This window comes from Tympanuchus pallidicinctus, unplaced genomic scaffold, assembly GCF_026119805.1.
Source record: "Tympanuchus pallidicinctus isolate F22 unplaced genomic scaffold, pur_lepc_1.0 scaffold28, whole genome shotgun sequence".
Lineage (NCBI taxonomy): Eukaryota > Metazoa > Chordata > Aves > Galliformes > Phasianidae > Tympanuchus > Tympanuchus pallidicinctus.
Window position 1 is genome coordinate 2,959,229 of NW_026294745.1, and position 17,154 is coordinate 2,976,382.

Sequence of the window (17,154 nt, forward strand, 5' to 3'; positions counted from 1 at the left end):
TGATAGTTTTTATTCTCTGCCTGTAATTTCTGTGGTGGAGATAACTGTGCTTGGTGTGTTGCGGTAGGAAGGTTGTAATACGGTTTCGCTTTCTTTGTGTGCCAGTATTTTGGTAGGATCTCCTATTGCTGCCTCCTGAAGCAGCTGGGAATCGTCCTGGTGCTTAGGAAATGGAACTCTAAATTGCTGAAGGGCACCGGGCAGCCAAACGAGCAGCCAGGAAGATCTGGGTGAGGCTGCAGGCTGCTTCTCCTCTCCCCAAAAGGAGCTGCTCTCCTTGCGTGAGTGACAAGCTGCAGCCTTTGGTGGTTGTAGTAAGAGAAAAGTGGTACCTAGGGATGGTTGTTTTGTCCTTTCTGACAGCATCTGCCATGAATTTGTAAAATATGTCAGTGTCGTATTCAGAACGTAGAATAATGCATTCGGGCGTGAAAAATTATGCTTTGTTCTGCTACTGGGACGTGCTTGAAGAGAAGTGTTTCAGTAAGCGAGGGAGCAGGGGGGAGGTCAGCAATCACCCCAGGAATGCAAAGCTTTTTTACTCCGTAACAAATTAATGGAGTTGCTCGAGGCTGTTGTCATTTCAAAAATAAAAAGTCGAATCAAGCAAAGGAATCTGAGAGAGCACAGAAACTTTTGTTCTGGGTGTGGAAAAAAAGACTGCTGTCATTAGAAAGGAGAGAATTCATATTTCCTGCGCTGCTCCTTGACAGTTTGGTATACACTGATAACTTATGAACTGATAATGAAATGCTGTCTGAACTTTAGAAGTAGGGTGATATGGTTATTCCCCCGAGAGCCAGAGCACACATCTTGCTTTGGGAGTCTGGTTGGTGTGATGTTGGCTGCCTGTGAGAGCAATGTGAAGAGCAGAGTAGAGGCTGGGTTCAGAGACATGAGAGGTGAATATCCCTGAACTAATAGCAGGTGAATCTTTGGAGCTGTGGTGCTCTCATTTGCCTTTTTCTGCTGTGGCCTAAAGGCTGGTGGCTTCATGGGTTCCTATCCTGAAAACTTCATAGTTTGTGCTTTAAATTGGAAGCACGTGGCTGTCCAGATGGGAAATCCAACAGCAGTGGGGAGCACAGTGAGCAGCACTTGGTGCTGGGGCAGAGCGTGGGGCTGGTGCAGCCCCCAGGACCTGGCTGTGGTGTCTGCGCATCCTGTTCTGCCTCATCACAGCCCCAGGTGTGGCTGCGTGTGGCATGTCCTCTTTCTGGGATTACAGTCACTGTGGGATATGGATGAGTGCTGTAAGACAGAGGATTTTCTGTGCGTTCAGGACACATCTGTGTTGCTAATAACTTTACAGGGGTTTTATTGTAAGCTGCTTTTGTAGTTTCCTGCGGCTGTTTGGGCCCATTGTTTTGGAGTTCCAGAACAAGGGGATGGAGAAAGCCCATTGCTCTGGGGAAAGCCTTTGGACCAACATCACCTCTTTGTGGCAGTGCTAATGAGGAATTGCTGCCAGCGTTTCAGGATCCTCTAATTTCTGGCTCGTGCAAGGACTTTCTCAATATCTCTAAAGATTCTGAGGGGAGAATCAGAAGCACTATAAAATGATGCATTTGTGTATCCTATGAGTGCAGATAGTCTGTTGCATGTTGAAATTCAAGTTGCTCTTCTTCATTTCATGGTTAGGTGTAACGCCTGAGGCTGCTGATGGCAGCCACAAGCTTTGCACAGAGACACGCAGCCAGCAGGTCCTCCAGGAGCAGGGGAGAGCTGCCAAGGAAGGGTCAGCCCAGAGAGGAGCAGAAGTATGGAGCCAAGCTAGCGTTGCTTGGGGAAAAATTGAGAATGTTGAAGCAGATTTAGGGATGGATGCTTATGAAATGGCTTTTTTTTTTTTTTCTTTCATCTGGGTAGCGTGGGATTGTAAGTAATGCAGTCAGCGCTGTGTTTCTCCTTGTTTTAACGGGGAATTTAGTCTGGGAGTCAAAGGCAGCCTACGCTAGTGATTTGGGAAGCAAAACTGCCTCGTGGAAAGTGGTGAAGTGGGGTTGAGTGGGATTGAGTGGGACTTGTTGGCTCTGTGGCACTGCAGGGTGCAGTTTCCGTCAGTGCCCCCCATTCCCTGGCCCCCGTCTGTGGGGCTCCATGTCGGTGTAACAGAGCTTCCCCCGCTCCTTTGCGGCTGTACTGGTGAGTAACTTTGTGAGAGATGGGGATGCACTTTGCTATTCAACCTTAGCTGCTGAGATCAATATCTGCAGCAGGAGAGTGATTTTAATAAAAGGACTCTCGCTCAGCTTTCCTATCTCTATGACAGATAGGCCCCAGCGAACATAAATCCTGGCCTTTCTCCTGTCAGTCTCTTGGCTTTCTGTGACATAGATGTTTTGACTCTGAATACAAATATTTCACAGTTGGCTAATAGTTTAGGGCATGTATTTAAGAGATTTACTTTTTGCAATCGCCTGGTGAATGAGCTCCTCTTGTAAGGCCTTTCTTTTGTGCAGGAGAACGTCCACACGCTCCTACTCATTTTCTGTTGTTTATGAAATACCACCATGGGAAAATGAGTTTTGCCTCAGACAGCGGCAGCAGGGAGCCCTCTGCTCACCTCCTGCTAGCAGCAAGGCCCTGCATCAGCCCTGACAAACCCTGTGTATCAGATCTCAGGAGGGTTTGCTGTGCTGGAAGCATCAGCTGTGCTCTGGGACTGGGAGCAGCAGTGCAAGCAGAGCTGCAGGACCTGGGGCAGGTGTGCACAACCTGTGTGTGTGTGTGTGTGTGCGCACGTGGGAAGCCTTAGCAGCTTTCTCCCCCGCAGGTAAGCAGAATGGAAACCCTGCCTGGTTAATCAGGTGTGTTTTAAGCTTCAGCTCAGCTCATTCAGCTGATGAATTTGTGACCTTTAGCCGCCGTGCCAGTACCTCTGATTGTAACTGGCAGGACAATTTCCCGTTGCCATTGTAGGGGGGATGCAGAGAAACTCACCGAGAGCAGCCTGTGACTTTTAACTACTGTATCAATGCCTGTGAGTGAAACCCAAATGACAAGTTTAGGGCAGTGATCAGCCGGATGGAGTAACTGGAGTGATTGCAATGGTCGCTTAAATGAGAAAACTTCTGGGGAGGTTCCTCCCTGCTGCCTGCTCCTGCGCTGCCATTTATCAGTTAACTGCTTGGTTTTTGGAGAGGTGTTCATCTCTGCTCCCTTCATGCTCATTGTTTTCCTATAGCTTCACTCTGATATTTATTCTATGTCCTTCACCCATTGGAATGATCCCATTTTCCTAATGAGGAGAATATTTTGGACTAAAGAGACTGGAGCAAGAGCTTGCTGGCCATGGAGGCCATGAGTACTGGGCTGAGGATCTGCACTGTCTGCTTGGTGCTTTGCATGATCTATGGATGGGACCAGCAGTGCTTCTGCAGAACTCCCAGTTAGTGTTACAGGAACGTAATTTATGCTTCCTGATCTAACTTCTTGCTCTTACTATCAGATACTTTTGAATAGATGTTTATAGGGAGGAAGACTTTGGCCAGAAGCATGTGTGTGAGATTAATAAACAGACTGTGGTGACACAAAGCTTTTATGGGATGTGGGAATGGCAACATTGCTTACGGATGGTGAAACCATCCATGATATTTTTCAAGAAAAGCTATTTTCGGGATGTTTAGAGAGTTTTAGTGTTCTTTTTACTGTGACTTATTTTTTCCATCACTCCTCCCTGTAAAACCAGGTGCATCGGTTACCATGTTTCCCACTGTACAGGATTCAGAGGGAGCAACAGAACCTCTAAAACTTAGCTAACATTGCCTTCCTGCAGTTATAGATGCCACAGGTCTGATGTCCTGTTTCTCAGGGCCTTCCTGGCCCTGACATGATGGAACATCTGGAGGAAAGGAGATCTCACATCTCCATGGTGGAATAAACTTCCCACTTCATAGCTTGCAGCGGTGCAGGACCTTTGGCTTAGAGGCTCTGACAAATCAAATAATCCAGGAGGAATTTTCACTCCTCGGGTTCAGAGAGCATAATTTTAAGAAATTTCACGTTTGGGCAGGAATTGTGCTTACGTGTGGTAGATTTCAGAAAGAAATGATTGGGACTTGCATCCTTCAGCACAAGGTCTAGGAAAGTTAAACCCTCATGAGATGCAAATTGAAGTTATTATAGCGGTGTAATGCTTTACATACACACGCTGATTTCATCCTAAAAAGATTATTTTCTGGTTTCAGACTGTGTCAACTTTAAGCTAAAAGAACTCCAATCTTTGGAAATAAACATATCCGCTCGGAGAACCATACTGCTGTAATGATAATGGCTCGGCTTCAGCTGCATGCCTGATAAAATCTTCTTATGCAGGCAGATCTGATGTCTGCATGGGCCAGCATGGCAATCAGGGGAGCAAACACAACAGTGTTATTGCTTGAGTTTGCATGCTGTTCCCTGGCCAGGATAAATATGTGATCTATTTTGATAAACAAGCCTGAATGCCTCCTTCCCCGTAATAAAGTAGTTAACGATCATCTTCTCCGAGAATGTCAAATAATGAGGCAGTGGCTTAACAAGGCAGTTCCTCAACCTTGTATAAGCAGAGCCTCGTTTCCTTGAAAGATAAATAAAGCTGTGATGTGCTGTGTGCTGTGCTGCTGTAAGGCTTTTTATTTGTGACTTAAAAAAAAAAAGAAGTAATAATTCAGGGTAAACTTTGTTCAGCTGTTGGATGCCTTTGCTTTCCCCCCCGTTCTGTTTGCTCACTTGGAGCTGTGTTGTGCAATGCTGTGTCCTGTTCTGCAGCTGCTCTATGGATGCCCTGAGCATGGCGGAGGGGAGCAGGCTGGTAAGGCTGCAGCGATCTGCCTGGCCCAGCCCACTGCTGAGGCACCCCAAGGCTGCTGCTCAGTTGGATGAGCGAGCTCAGGCAGATACAGGGGGGTACTTCCCCTGAACGTGCTCTCAGCACCCTCTGTCACAGGTCCTGTCCTGGCTAATGCTGATTTAGGCAGCGCAGCAAGCATCATTTTCTCTGGGGTCCAGTGGTTTCTGAGCTTTCCTTTGCAGGGCTAAAGGCAGTTCTGAGCTCTTCTCTAAGCTTTTGCTGATAGAGAACCCTGAATTAATCTTCAGGCCATTTGGGTATTGGATTACACTCTTCCTCGTTCCTTTCTGTGCCAGCAGTGCTGGAAGTGGCATGGGATGCTAATCCTGCCATACCTATTCACTGTCGCAGAGGAAAATCTATGAAAACAAATTGCTAGTCCAAGCTAAATTTATTCAGTTGGAGTTAATTATAATCTTTATTTAGTCTCAAGTGATGCCTTCTTATCATACACTTATTATAGCTGAGAAAATTAATTTTTATTCTACCATAAAGGTGAATGTAATAATCTGGGTTCAGGGAAGGGATTACTTTAATAAGATTTATAGGCAGCCTTTCAGACAGTGTGGTTTTATTACTATCTGTAGGTGGCCTTGCTGTGTGTGTGTCTTTCAGTCTGGGTGACTGTGCAAAACACACACGAGCTGAAAGTACAGTAAGCACAGCTCAGGAACTTCCCCATGCAACTTCATTTTTTGGCAGCAGAAAGCAGGCACGCTGCTGAACTTGCTGACAAGTGCAGTAATGCAGTTTGTTGGTGAACTTGTGATCTGCTCAGAGGGTTTTATTCATATGCATGGTTTAATTTTTCACTGAAAAATGTGTTTTGGTGGATGGGAGTGTTCAGAGATGGACTTCTGCTGGTGATGACTGTGATGCACAGCTGCAGGGACATCTGGGGAACAACAGTTTGATGAGACATTTAATAAGGGGATAAGCCGACGAGACGCTGTCCCAAGCCTACAGAAGTTAATTAACCTCTCTTCAGCTTTAGATGTTTCGATTAAATAGGATTTTTTATTTTTTTTATTGTATCATTTTTCTTCTCTTCATCTTTCAAAACAACGTGCCCAGCTAGCAAAGTGAACGTCTCCACTAAAGTCTAATCAAGACCAAATTGAAACTGTTTGTGGGTCCAATATCAAGTCCTATCCTCACACCAAACTAGAAAGCAAACAAGAAGCTTAAAGGGATCCTATCATCTTTTTTTACATTACAATTTTTGGTAAGCTCACAGCTTCTGGGCTGACTTTAGAGCTAAAGGAGTGTTGGGTGATCTATACGCAGGGCAGGTTGCGCGCTGAGCTGCTCCTGGCTGGGGTCCTCTCAGCCTGCAGGTCTCAGCCTTTGTGTGCACGAGAGAAAGGAACCTACCAAACTTGTCCAGAGTCAAATATTCTCCTGTAGTTTAGCAGTTCTAGAATAGCTTTCCTTGTGTGGACAGCCCGTTCTGGGGATACAGTGTGTTTTTATTCAAGGATAATGCCTTCCTTTCCCGAGCAAAATAATTATTATGAATAGAGCCATTTTTATAGTGGAATAATGTACATGTGTAGTTTGGTCTTTATGGTCTTTAGTGGGGGCTGGTGGGAAGGGCTGGTGATTTTTCTCCTATACAGACAAGCCATTGATTGCCTCCGTATGAGTCATGGATAACATCATAGTACTTACTGGCACCACATTACTTGAAATTATTCCTCTTACAAAGAGGAGTGTCTGTATGATCTCACGCTACAATTCTGATGATGCTGCAGAAAAGATGAATTTTAACATTTTCGGTCTTTCACAGGTGCGAGATTAGATTTCTTGTTTGTTTTCCACCCCCAAAAAAAGAATATGGGAAGAGTTGCATATTTGAAATGCTTCTTGCTCCTTCAGCTTCTGGAGCTAATGGAAGACTTGACTCCTGTTAATTGAGAGGGCAGATATTTATGTTCCAACGGGACTTATTTTAATATGTCAGATCACATCCAGCTCTATTGCTCCCACGCACCCCTCAGTCCCAAAGTCATCTGAAAAATGGTGCCTGGCCTTTGAGGTGGCTCTGAGCTCTGGAGTTGCCCATTGGCCTCCATTGACATGTTCTAGTCGTGCTCTCCTTTGTTTTGCAATTAGGACTAAACACGTCCTGCCAACTTTTGATCTCACTGGAGAGGTTACTAAAGGAGCAGGTGATTGAATAGCTGCTCTGTTGTCTGTCAGGAGCTGGATGTGTGTTCTGCTGGTGATGGTTACTGTAAGGAGATGGATGTTGTGGGGCTGATGTGCTGAATTAAAAAGGTGGGCTGTTGCCTTGCCATCCTATGAAGTATTTTTTTTTTTTTTTTTTCAGATATTCCTACAGCATCGTAAAATGCTCCTAAATTCAGACATCATATTTTGTTGCAGGCTGGTTCTAGGACAAAGCCCAGCCCTGTCTACTGGTGTTTATGGCTTCCCATATAAGCTTTCAGACAAAATTTGTGTCTCGTTTAGTTTGAGTTACAGCGGGCTGATGGCCTGGCTCTCACACCAGCTCTCAGCAGCAGCACTGAGTGCTGCCACTGTAATGCAGCGAGGAAAAGGAAAAAACACACATTTCAAACTTCCTGTAAATCAGTGCTCGAGAGAGATAAAGTATCTGCGTGGAGGATAAGGAGAGGGGAAAAAGTGCTGTCATATAAACGCAGATGCATTTAAGCCTTGGCTCATCTTTGCTTTCACTGTGTGCTCGGGAGCTGCGTCAGTCTCTGCAATGTGGGGTGTGCTGGGGGGAGCAGATCCTAGCAGTCCTCCCCCAGAAGCAGAAGGTACTCTTGCTTTTGTCTGTCCTCTGCTTGTATATACAGCAGCACAGTTTTTATGATAAATGAGGCTGTTAAAAAGTATTGCTTTCAAATGCAGCCTCGTGGAGCTGGGAGGAATCCCAGCCGTTGAAAGTAAATGAGCAGAATTTCAGCAGAGAACAAGAATGGAGCGAGGTGGGATGGGTGAGGTTTGCCCTAGCAGCTGTCATTGAGGAGTGCAGGCTTTAAAATACACAACCTGAAAAAAAAACAGCTTAAATATTCCAGCTTTTATCTGTGCTAAATTGTGGCTGTACGGACGCCCAGCTGCTAACAGGTGTCCTTGTTCCTGCAGTTGTTGCACTGCGTATCTGCCATCCCCAGCCCTGACAAACAGTGAAATCGCCGCTGAGCTCCAGCGGGAGACAACAAGAGCTCTGACCTTAGGATCTGTCATTGTTGCTTTTGTTATCTCTGCATTATGGAGCCGCTTCATTTCGATTCATTTGCCTCCTGTTTATTTCCTCTGTGGCGCTCCCAGGAGCAAGCTTGCATTCACCAGCGTATGAATTGTTAGTCTGAAAGACCCACCACTTCTTTTTGGTAGAGTCTCACAGCCCAGATTGAATGTATCTCACTATTAATTAGAGATCAGCCCCAACCAAAGGCAGCAGTCTGAACCCCTCCTCCCTCTGGAATCTTTTCTTGCCCAGGAAAAATTGCTCAGTACTGGCTGGAGGATTGACCATTGTGTTGTAGAGAAACTTCTGTGATTTACAAATGCATTTCATTCTCCCCTGGAATTAAACAAACAAACAGAAATCCTTGCAAGCATCTGTGAACCTTCTGTGTGTAAAGGATTTCTCCTTCTCTCAGACTCACCCTAGCCTTTAAATCTGTCCCATTGAGACTCTACCAAACCCTATATTTTCTTGTGTACGAAAACTCCTTTTATTCTTTCTTTTTTTTTTCCCCTTTCCTTTGATTTTCAGGAATACCAGTCTTTTATTGGGTTGCAGCTAACTTTCAAACTACTGACCTAGCAAAAGTGGAGGGGAAGTGATGCTGATTTGCAAACCCCAGCTCAGCCTGCATTGTCTTTAGTTGGAGGGGGGAAAAAAAAAAAGTTTCATTGCCTACTAGAGCCAATCCAGTGGGAGGCTTGAAGTATGAACTTCAAGCCAACAATGGCAGGATATAAAGAAAACATTTATGCTAAGGGTAGTGAGGCACTGGCACAGGGTGCCCAGAGAGGTGGTGGTTGGTGACCTTGGGTGTTTCCAGAGATGGGGCTCTGAGCACCTAATGGATGTGTTCCCATACACTGCAGGGGAGTGGGTACAGGTGGCCATTAAGGGTCCCATCACAGAACTCAGATGGTTCTGTGTTTGTTGCACAGTACCTATAACAGCACTGATCTGCTCTTGTGGGGTGTGCTAAGCAAACATTAGAACTGTCTTTGTTTCCTTTTTCCTTTGGCTTGCAGTGGTGGAGAGCCGAGGAGGGATCATGGACAGCGTACAGAGATTCTCAAACCTGCCAACGTACCTCCCTGCCAGCTATCACATCTGCAACGCTGATGTTTTCTTCTTCCTTAAGGAAACCAACCAGGACATCACGAGGAACTCCAGTTTGCAGTCCAGGGTGGATTCATTCCTTATATACAAATCCAAACTGCCGCCTGTCCTAAATGCCACGTACGGACCCTTTTCTGTGGAGCAGGCTGTTCCTTTAGACCTCATGCTGTCTTCTACATCTTTTGGTTTCACAAATGAATTCACTTTCAATTGGAAATTAAAATCGCACATAATAGACAGCTCGATTTATTCCAACAAACCTAAAATACAAACCTTGTTCTATATTGCGGGGAAAGACTGGGACGACTATGACCCTGAGGAGAGGTTGCCTTGCGTGAAGATGTTTGCTTTCCTGGAATCTAGAGGAGTGGTGGCCAGCTGCAGGTTGACAGGCCAACTGGGATTATGCGTTGCAGAGCTGGAGTTATCTCCCAGCTGGTTCAGCTCCCCTCCACCCCTGGTGTCAGAGGATACAGCTCCCCTGGAAGGGATTACTGTGGAGCTCTTCTATAAGATTGATACAGCAGATGGGGAATGTTCTCCAGAGGATGAAAAGTGGGAGAACAATATTCACGCGGATCAAGATAACGCACGGAAGGCTTTGCCAGCTATGGAGAGGATTGGTAGCATTGTTGTTTACCCAAATCAAGACACATTAAAACAGTCTGCACTGAGGCTAGATGAGAATGTCGTAATCCGCTTGCCACTCAGCCCGGTCAAAGAAGGGGACGTTGTGACCTTCCATGTCTCCCTGGCAGATGACTCTCTGGCAGACCAGTTTGTATTAAGGTAAGAGAATATTTGAAGTGCTGTATGCTAAGCAGTTTACAAATAAGGACAAATTGATCTCAGATGTAATTGCTTTGGTGACGTTCAGTGTTTTCCTTGGAGAACTCAAGTATTAGCTCTCCAACTGGGGAAAACTATAAATACTCTTGAGTTATCTGTGTGGATGACTCTGTTTGGGATGTGGCAATTGATTTTAAAGTACGCGCTAAGAACATATGCATCATCATCTTTTGTTTAATTCTGTTCTCTTCTCCTAATGCTTCTTTCTTTTAAATTACTCCTCTCTAAGTCTGCCAGCATAGTTGCCACAACCCATTTTGCTAAGTGGTTTGCAGGAGTGCTTTCTGTTGCTTTGGTGAAGTAGCCTCAATTTCCCAGATAATCTTTCCAAAGCTCACTGGCTGCATCTTGTACATGTTGTATGCAGCAAGGAACTACTTCACTGCATTGTGGAGGGGAGCTGAGAGAAATCAGATGTGCCTCAACTTGTGTAGGAGGTCTTTGGCAGAGCCAACATTCAAACCCAAGCTTTTCAAGTCCTGCTTTGATTTTGCTGCAAGACAGCCTGTCTGACCTCCTCGAACTCATGACTGCTTGTTGCATGAGCCATTTTTGTTCTAAGTTTAGACGTTTTTTGGTGACCTTTACTCATGAATATGCCTGTAATAGGAGAAATCAGGCATTTCTAACCCCCCTGAGGGTTAGTGCTGCATGTCTGTTATGTCCTTAGCTGTCAGACTCTACGTTCAGAGATGTGTAGAGATTGAATTCAGAGAGAAATGTGAGCCAGACTTGGGGAATAGAGGGGCCAAAAGGTAATTGGAAAGTGTCATCTGCAGTGAGAATGTGAGACACTGGGGAGGAAAGGAGCTGCAGTCCATGCTGGCAACCTCAGACAGATTCGTGCCTTACTTTTAACTTTTTGATCTGAGGAAGATGAGAGCAGAACATGACAGAAGTGCACTTCAGGGACAGATGTTGAGAAAACAGACAGCGAGCTGCATGCAGTGCTTGCACAGCGTTCAACTGTTGTGAAATAGTGCATGCATATCGATGAGATTGCAGCACAAACCAGGACACAGTGTGCAGTCAGTAGGTCGTGGGCCACCTGCACCCAAGCATTTTTCATGCAATCATAGAATATCTTCAGTTGGAAGGGGCCTGTGAGCATTATTGAGTCAAACTCTTAGGTTTCATTGGGGTAGGGTGAAATACATGAGAAGGGATATCACAGCATAGGGTTTAAGCAGAGTTTAAATGGTTTGGGTGAGGAAGACTCTTCCTGTTAAACCAAGTTATTCTGTTATTGCTTCTGTCTGTGTTTGCTGGTTTTCCTTTGCTAAATGTGGTTTTGGTCAGCAGCTGCTGTTGAGCAGGGCAGTAGATGGACCTCATGGACTGGTTGGACTTGAACAGTTGCCTGTTGATCCTCAGCTCTAGAACAGAGAGGTGATGAGATTTGCTCAAGGTTTTGCATCAGCTCTTGTCAGGTTTTTGTCCTTTGCCACACTATGGATGGAATTCCTGAGGTGTTAGAGAACCTTGTAACAAACGGCAGTGAAGATGGTTGTTTTGAAGTTTCCACTGGTCAGGAAAGCACCAAAATGCTCCTTTAGGGATAGTTTTGCAATGCTGTCCTCAAAAGCATAAAACCAAAATAGTGTCTGGAACTCCTGAGCACAGTCACAGGGTGAGGTTTTGAGGAAGCAGAAGTAGAGGGATCCTCCAAGCCAGGAGCCCCAGGATGAGCCCCAGGAGCACAGGCATTGCTGTGACCTCAGCTTCCCAGAGCCAATGGAGCTCCTGAGCTGCTGGGAAGGGGAAAGCAGTCAGTTTCCATGGGGATTTCCTTGGAGAAGTGTGCAGAATCAGTGTGTCTCCAGGAGATGTTTCTGTTAGAATAAATAGGTGCGTTGTATGCACCCAGAAACACTGCTTTGGAAAAGCCACAGTCAGCTCTTGGTAGCCTGGCCTGTCCTGTCTGTTCCTTGGCTTTGTCTGTGTTGTGATTTTCATCACAGAAACTGCAATTATTTCTACTTAACCTTGGGTTGGAAGCTGTAAGTAAGAAGCAAACTGCAGCTCTGGTGGCTCACCCATCCTGCAGGATGGAGTTCAATGTTAATGTAAAAACCCAGAAGGTTTTTATATACATTGAATTTCTGTGTGTTACAGAGGAAAAAATACACTGAAGTAAATGTTTGCCTTGGGAAAAGTATTTTTTGCCTGATATAACTGATTGTTTTTAATCATATCTGTTATAAGTGGAGTGGAGGAAATTGCAGCCTGGCTTGTAGGAGATGATGGATCAAAATTACGTCATCCTCTGCACGGCTCTGGCACTCTGCAAAAGAACGGATCTGCTCAATTTTATGCATCTCCTCGCAGTTTCATGCTGCGTTGTGCAGTATTGAATTTGGTGTTGCATTTTGCTCTAGCAAAACTGTTCTCTTAAAAGAGCCAATTCTTCCTCGTTTCAGAGGAAAATTGCAGGCTCTCCATTAAAGTGGGAAACTAGAGAGCAAGTGGGAGCACTTTCCTGGTCCAGCACTCTGCTCAGTTGTTAACCCCCATCCTTCTGTTGGTGTTGCTGGACAGGGGATGGGTGCTGCAGGGTGTGCATGAAGCTCCCTTCCTCACCCCTCACTGGTTTTGTTCAACTTAAGCTAAGTTTTTTCATTTGTTTTCATTCAATAACTGGAATTTAAGATAAAGTTAGAGCTGTGGGTTGTGCCCCAGGGAATTTCTTTTTATTCTGCAATCTAGACAGTGTTGCTGGGTGTAATTGAAGGGCTGAAATATGTCAAGGGGCAGAATTTGGAGGCTAAGTATGGATGTCATGCTTTTGCTATGTCTGACAGTCATATTGCTCCCCTTGTTGACAGATGATCTGTATGTGTGTACACTGAAATTCTTGTGACACTGGAGATTAATTTGTGGCCTTGCTCTGGTCTGTACTGTAAAATTTGCCATCTGTGAGCATAAATTGTGGCCATTATGTGAGGCGGGCTGCTACTGAGCGTGGTATGACAGTAAAGATAGGCAAAATGCACTAAGTTACTGTGAGTAAACTTTTTAATGAGATGACTTGTTTGAAAAAAGCAAAGATGAAGCATAGCTTTAAGAATCCTGCCGGACTGGACACACATTCGTCACCAATTTGTGGGCACTTTCTGTCTTTCCATGCACAGGAATATCTCATTTACTGATGAACGTGGCTGTCACATAGTGAACAGGGGAAGCTGGAAATGGCCATGAAAGAAGGGTCGACAGCAGCTAATTGCTAAGCTAAAGAAGTCCCATGAAACACATGAGAGAATGGTAAAAAGGAGAGATGTGGCATTATTTAACTCCAACTTGAGACTCGAAAGTACATTTAGAGGAAAAGATGAGAGTCGTTTCTAAAGGAAAAAATGGACAATTGCAGCACAGCTGTAGGAAAGAAACCAGGGCACTCTTTGTAAATGAATGGCGGAGTTTTGTCCTGTTTCCCAAGTCTCCCTTCTTAAACCGTCCGCAAGGATGTTCCAGTAATGAGGGCTGAGCACTCGCAGCAATTTGTCGGGTTGCAGACAAAAAAGTGGGTTTGTTGGCATTCGTTACACGTCCCCAACACGAACGGCCCATCCTTCTTTCATCCCCGGTCAGAATAGACACGGAGACTGGAGATATTCCAGGAATAATAGGAAGGGACTGAAACCAGGTAATGAATCCCACGGCAGAGAAATGAAAGCGGCTGTGGCCCTCCGTCTGGAGGGGATCGGGGCTGCAGAGAGAGCTGGCTGTCGTCGGTGCCTTGGCAACCCGAGGGAGAAGGATTATCCTCTCTGCTGTGCTCCACGTCTTGCAGGGCTAAGATGACTTTTTGATTTTGGGGTGAACTGCTACAAGGTGTAATACACGCCGGTTGGCTTTCGCTGATTATTCTCCCTAGGAAAGATGATATGAAGGATTTATATTAATAAACATATATCCATATGGAGGAGGTTATGTCTCCTGCTAAGGGATAAAAATTGCACAGGCCATTAAAACTGACTTACAAGGCTTCCGCGTTAATAATGAAAGATCCATAGAAGTCTGAACAGTCGTCTAGAAGGCCAGAAAAAGATCATTAAGAGGATGTCTCCTGCCAATAGCTGCCGAGAGCAAACAAGGGAAAGAAAACAAAAGGTTTCAGATCTGGGGATGCACAGAAAAATGAGAGTGCAGACTGTGGGGAGTGCAGTGAGAGGAGTGGGCTCTGCACGGCTCTTGCTGCCCTGAGCAAGCTGTTCTGGAATGGGGGGGGGGGTTATTGCTGGCGAGAGGAATAAATGATTAACTGAAGCATCTCTTCAGGACAAAAATTCAGCAGAAGCAAAAGTGGTGAGAAGGAGAAAAACATACTCCAGGAACTAATCAGAAATGCTAATTCAGACTTAGAAATAATTACGGAATTAAGGCATTACCGGCGACTTGGGAATATTTGTTTTTTACTTAAAGGTGTTAATAAACCCAGAATGAATGTTGGAAGTGATTATTTCTGTCTTCTGTCTACATGCATGCTGTACTAAATGTAAAATATGAAACACCAGTGCTCGATATTAATTAAAAAGACTGAGCACTGCAAGTCTGGAAGTGCTAGAAGTATCCGTGCAGTCTTAACTCAGCCCCTTAACTCCTCAAAGCTGAATTCACACTACCTTTTCCCAGATAGCTTGCCTCATTAGATATAGAGACTGTCTTGCTCCCACTGTTTTGTTTTGTTTTCTTTTCATCCCCAGATAGAAAATGGAATGACGTCCTTTCAGGGCCCTCCTGTGAAGCCTGGGACCTGTCACTGGGATTTTTTAGCTCGGATAAACCATTTCTATAAATGTGAGAGGGTTGAACCATTCTTTTGCTTTTCTGATTTCTGAGACAGGCGTTTGTTTCAGGAGAAGAAACTTCAGCTGATGAAAGCCTGGCAGTGCTCTAAGCATCTTAATCGATGGTGTTTGTGATGGGATGGGATGGAGTTGTACGTTTCACTGGGGCAGTGCATAACGTAGTTGGACTGGAATTGGTGTTGGCTGAAGTGCAAAGGCCCCAGGCTCTCTCCTTTCCTCATGCTTTGAGATAACCTTTTCTGCCCCAGGCACCTAGAGAGGAGAATCCATGCCCCTTTTACTGTCTTGAAAGCAGCTACAGGTGCTAAAAATAAATTAGCTCCTTCCTACAGCTCAAACAGTCCTAAAAGCTTAAAAGCCACCAAATAACTGACAGTGACTTAATGACTGAGCGAATCCTTAAAGACCCGTAAGACCACAGCCAATAAAGCAGTTTGGTGCGATTTTACCTAAAAATGAGCTGCCTGCCACAGCATTTGCCTGCCCACAGTCACTCCTCACAGGGATTTTGTGGGGAGCAGCAGCCCTGCACTGCAGCTGGGGTCATCACTGCAGCTGGATGGCCGTGTCTGAATAGAGGTGCTCCTTCCAGTAGAGCAGCCCTGGCTGAGCAATGCTTTCTTCTCCTGTGAAAGAAGGGAACCGTTCCTAGGAGTTGGGGGCATTAACCTGATTTCTTAACTGACAATATTTAGCCTCTGGATGTGCTTCACTAGGGTAGTTTTTTTTCACTAAGAAGATGAATAACTTGTCTCATTATTTTCACTTGTGATTCATGGAGGATGTTTTGTGCTTATGACGGGGGGTGGATGGACGCTGAATGCAGCTGGAATGCAGTGGAAAGACCCCATGCACTGCATTCAGCCCTGCCAGCAGCACAGCTATCTCATTCATCAGCCCATCTGAGTTTATGAGCACTGAGGGACGTAGTAACATTGTGTAAATGGATTTGCTGTATCTCGTATTCAGAATCATAAAGCAGAAAGGAAAATATATGTCATTTATGTTGGGTTTTGAGTCAGCCGATGCGGTGGGCATCTTCTCCCCAAGGTGCAGAGCTACAGGTGGGTATGCGGGGCTGCCTGGGGCTGGTGCCAGGGCAGGTTTCCATAGAATCATTAGAGTTGGAAAAGAGCTCTAGGATCATCCAGTCCAACCATCAGCCCTTCCCAGCTGTGACCACGTGCGGGTGGACAGAGGTCAGCACTGGGAGGAGCATCTGGATTGCAGAACTTGAGAGCCTGACAAGATCAACATTATCTTCATCTGCTTTTATTTATGTTGATGATATTTTTTGCACCTTGTATACTCATGTTGAGAACACAGGTCAGAACAGGTTGCTGTCTTGGAGTGACTGCTTCCAGCCAAGGATGCTGTCCCACTGCATGAGCCCTTGAAAGGGAGCACAGGGTGGGGGTCTTTGTCTGGGACAATCTGCTGCGGGTCTCAGCTTTGTGCTGCCTGACAAGGAGGGCATTGTAGGGCTCTTCATTAGCTGGCAGTGCAGTAAATCACAGGCTTGTAACAGCTCAGGCACAACAGTGTTCAGTCGTTGCTGCAGTTGCTTCTCATGTGTAATGAATAGTATTAAATGTATTAAAAATGTGTGTACTTTGAAATTTGCTTTCTTCCTGAGATGAGTGTTTCAGACTGTGCCTTGCTGTTGTTTTGTCCGAGTGCAGTCACACAAAGCAGTGAGGTATTGCTTGGGGCCAGCAGCTGATCTCAGTCTCTTTGTGTTCCTGCTGTTGCAACAGCATTGCTTTTATCCTTGTGTTTCCCCATAAGTTTCTGGTGGCCTTGCAGAGAGAAGGTTTGGGGAAGACAGGAGATGTAGTATTGCAAGAAAATGGTTGGTGTATCTTCCTGGTTTGGAAGATACATTCCGTATTCCCTTTGCAATTTATGGCCACAAGGAACTCATGAGAAAATCTGGTTTTGGAAAAAGCAGAGCAGGGACCTGTGCTCAGTGTGTGGCTTGTTCTGCTTCAGCGAGTAGCCATGTGTGCCTTGGATGCTGTACTTGACCAGTGTATGAAAGCAATCGTATTAACAAAGTTATTGGATCTCAGGTGAATCTGAGGAGCTGCAGGAGAAGGAAGCAGTGACAAATGATGTGCCATTCTATGGTGCAGTGAGCAGGGCTGGCACCTGCAGCTATTTCTCAAGCTCATGGAGGCTGTGTATCAGCACCCTGTGCAGAGCAGTGCTTCATTTAACGTAAGAGAAGAATGTCCATACAAAATATATACCTTTCCCTCCCTGCTTCCCTCTCTCTTTTTATTTTGTTTTCATTTTCCTGGCAAGCAGACTTTCTTGGT

At 45.3% G+C, this 17,154-nt stretch overlaps 1 protein-coding gene across 3 annotated transcripts in view; it reads left to right on the plus strand.

Moving 5' to 3' along the window:
- TMEM132B (transmembrane protein 132B) overlaps positions 1–17,154 on the plus strand; it is a 184,738-nt gene that overhangs the window by 37,768 nt on the left and 129,816 nt on the right. For all 3 annotated transcript variants that reach the window (XM_052691188.1, XM_052691186.1, XM_052691187.1), the window contains exon 2: positions 9,086–9,965. In XM_052691188.1, coding sequence (XP_052547148.1) covers positions 9,086–9,965 — 880 coding nt within the window. The remainder of the gene's footprint in view (positions 1–9,085; positions 9,966–17,154) is intronic.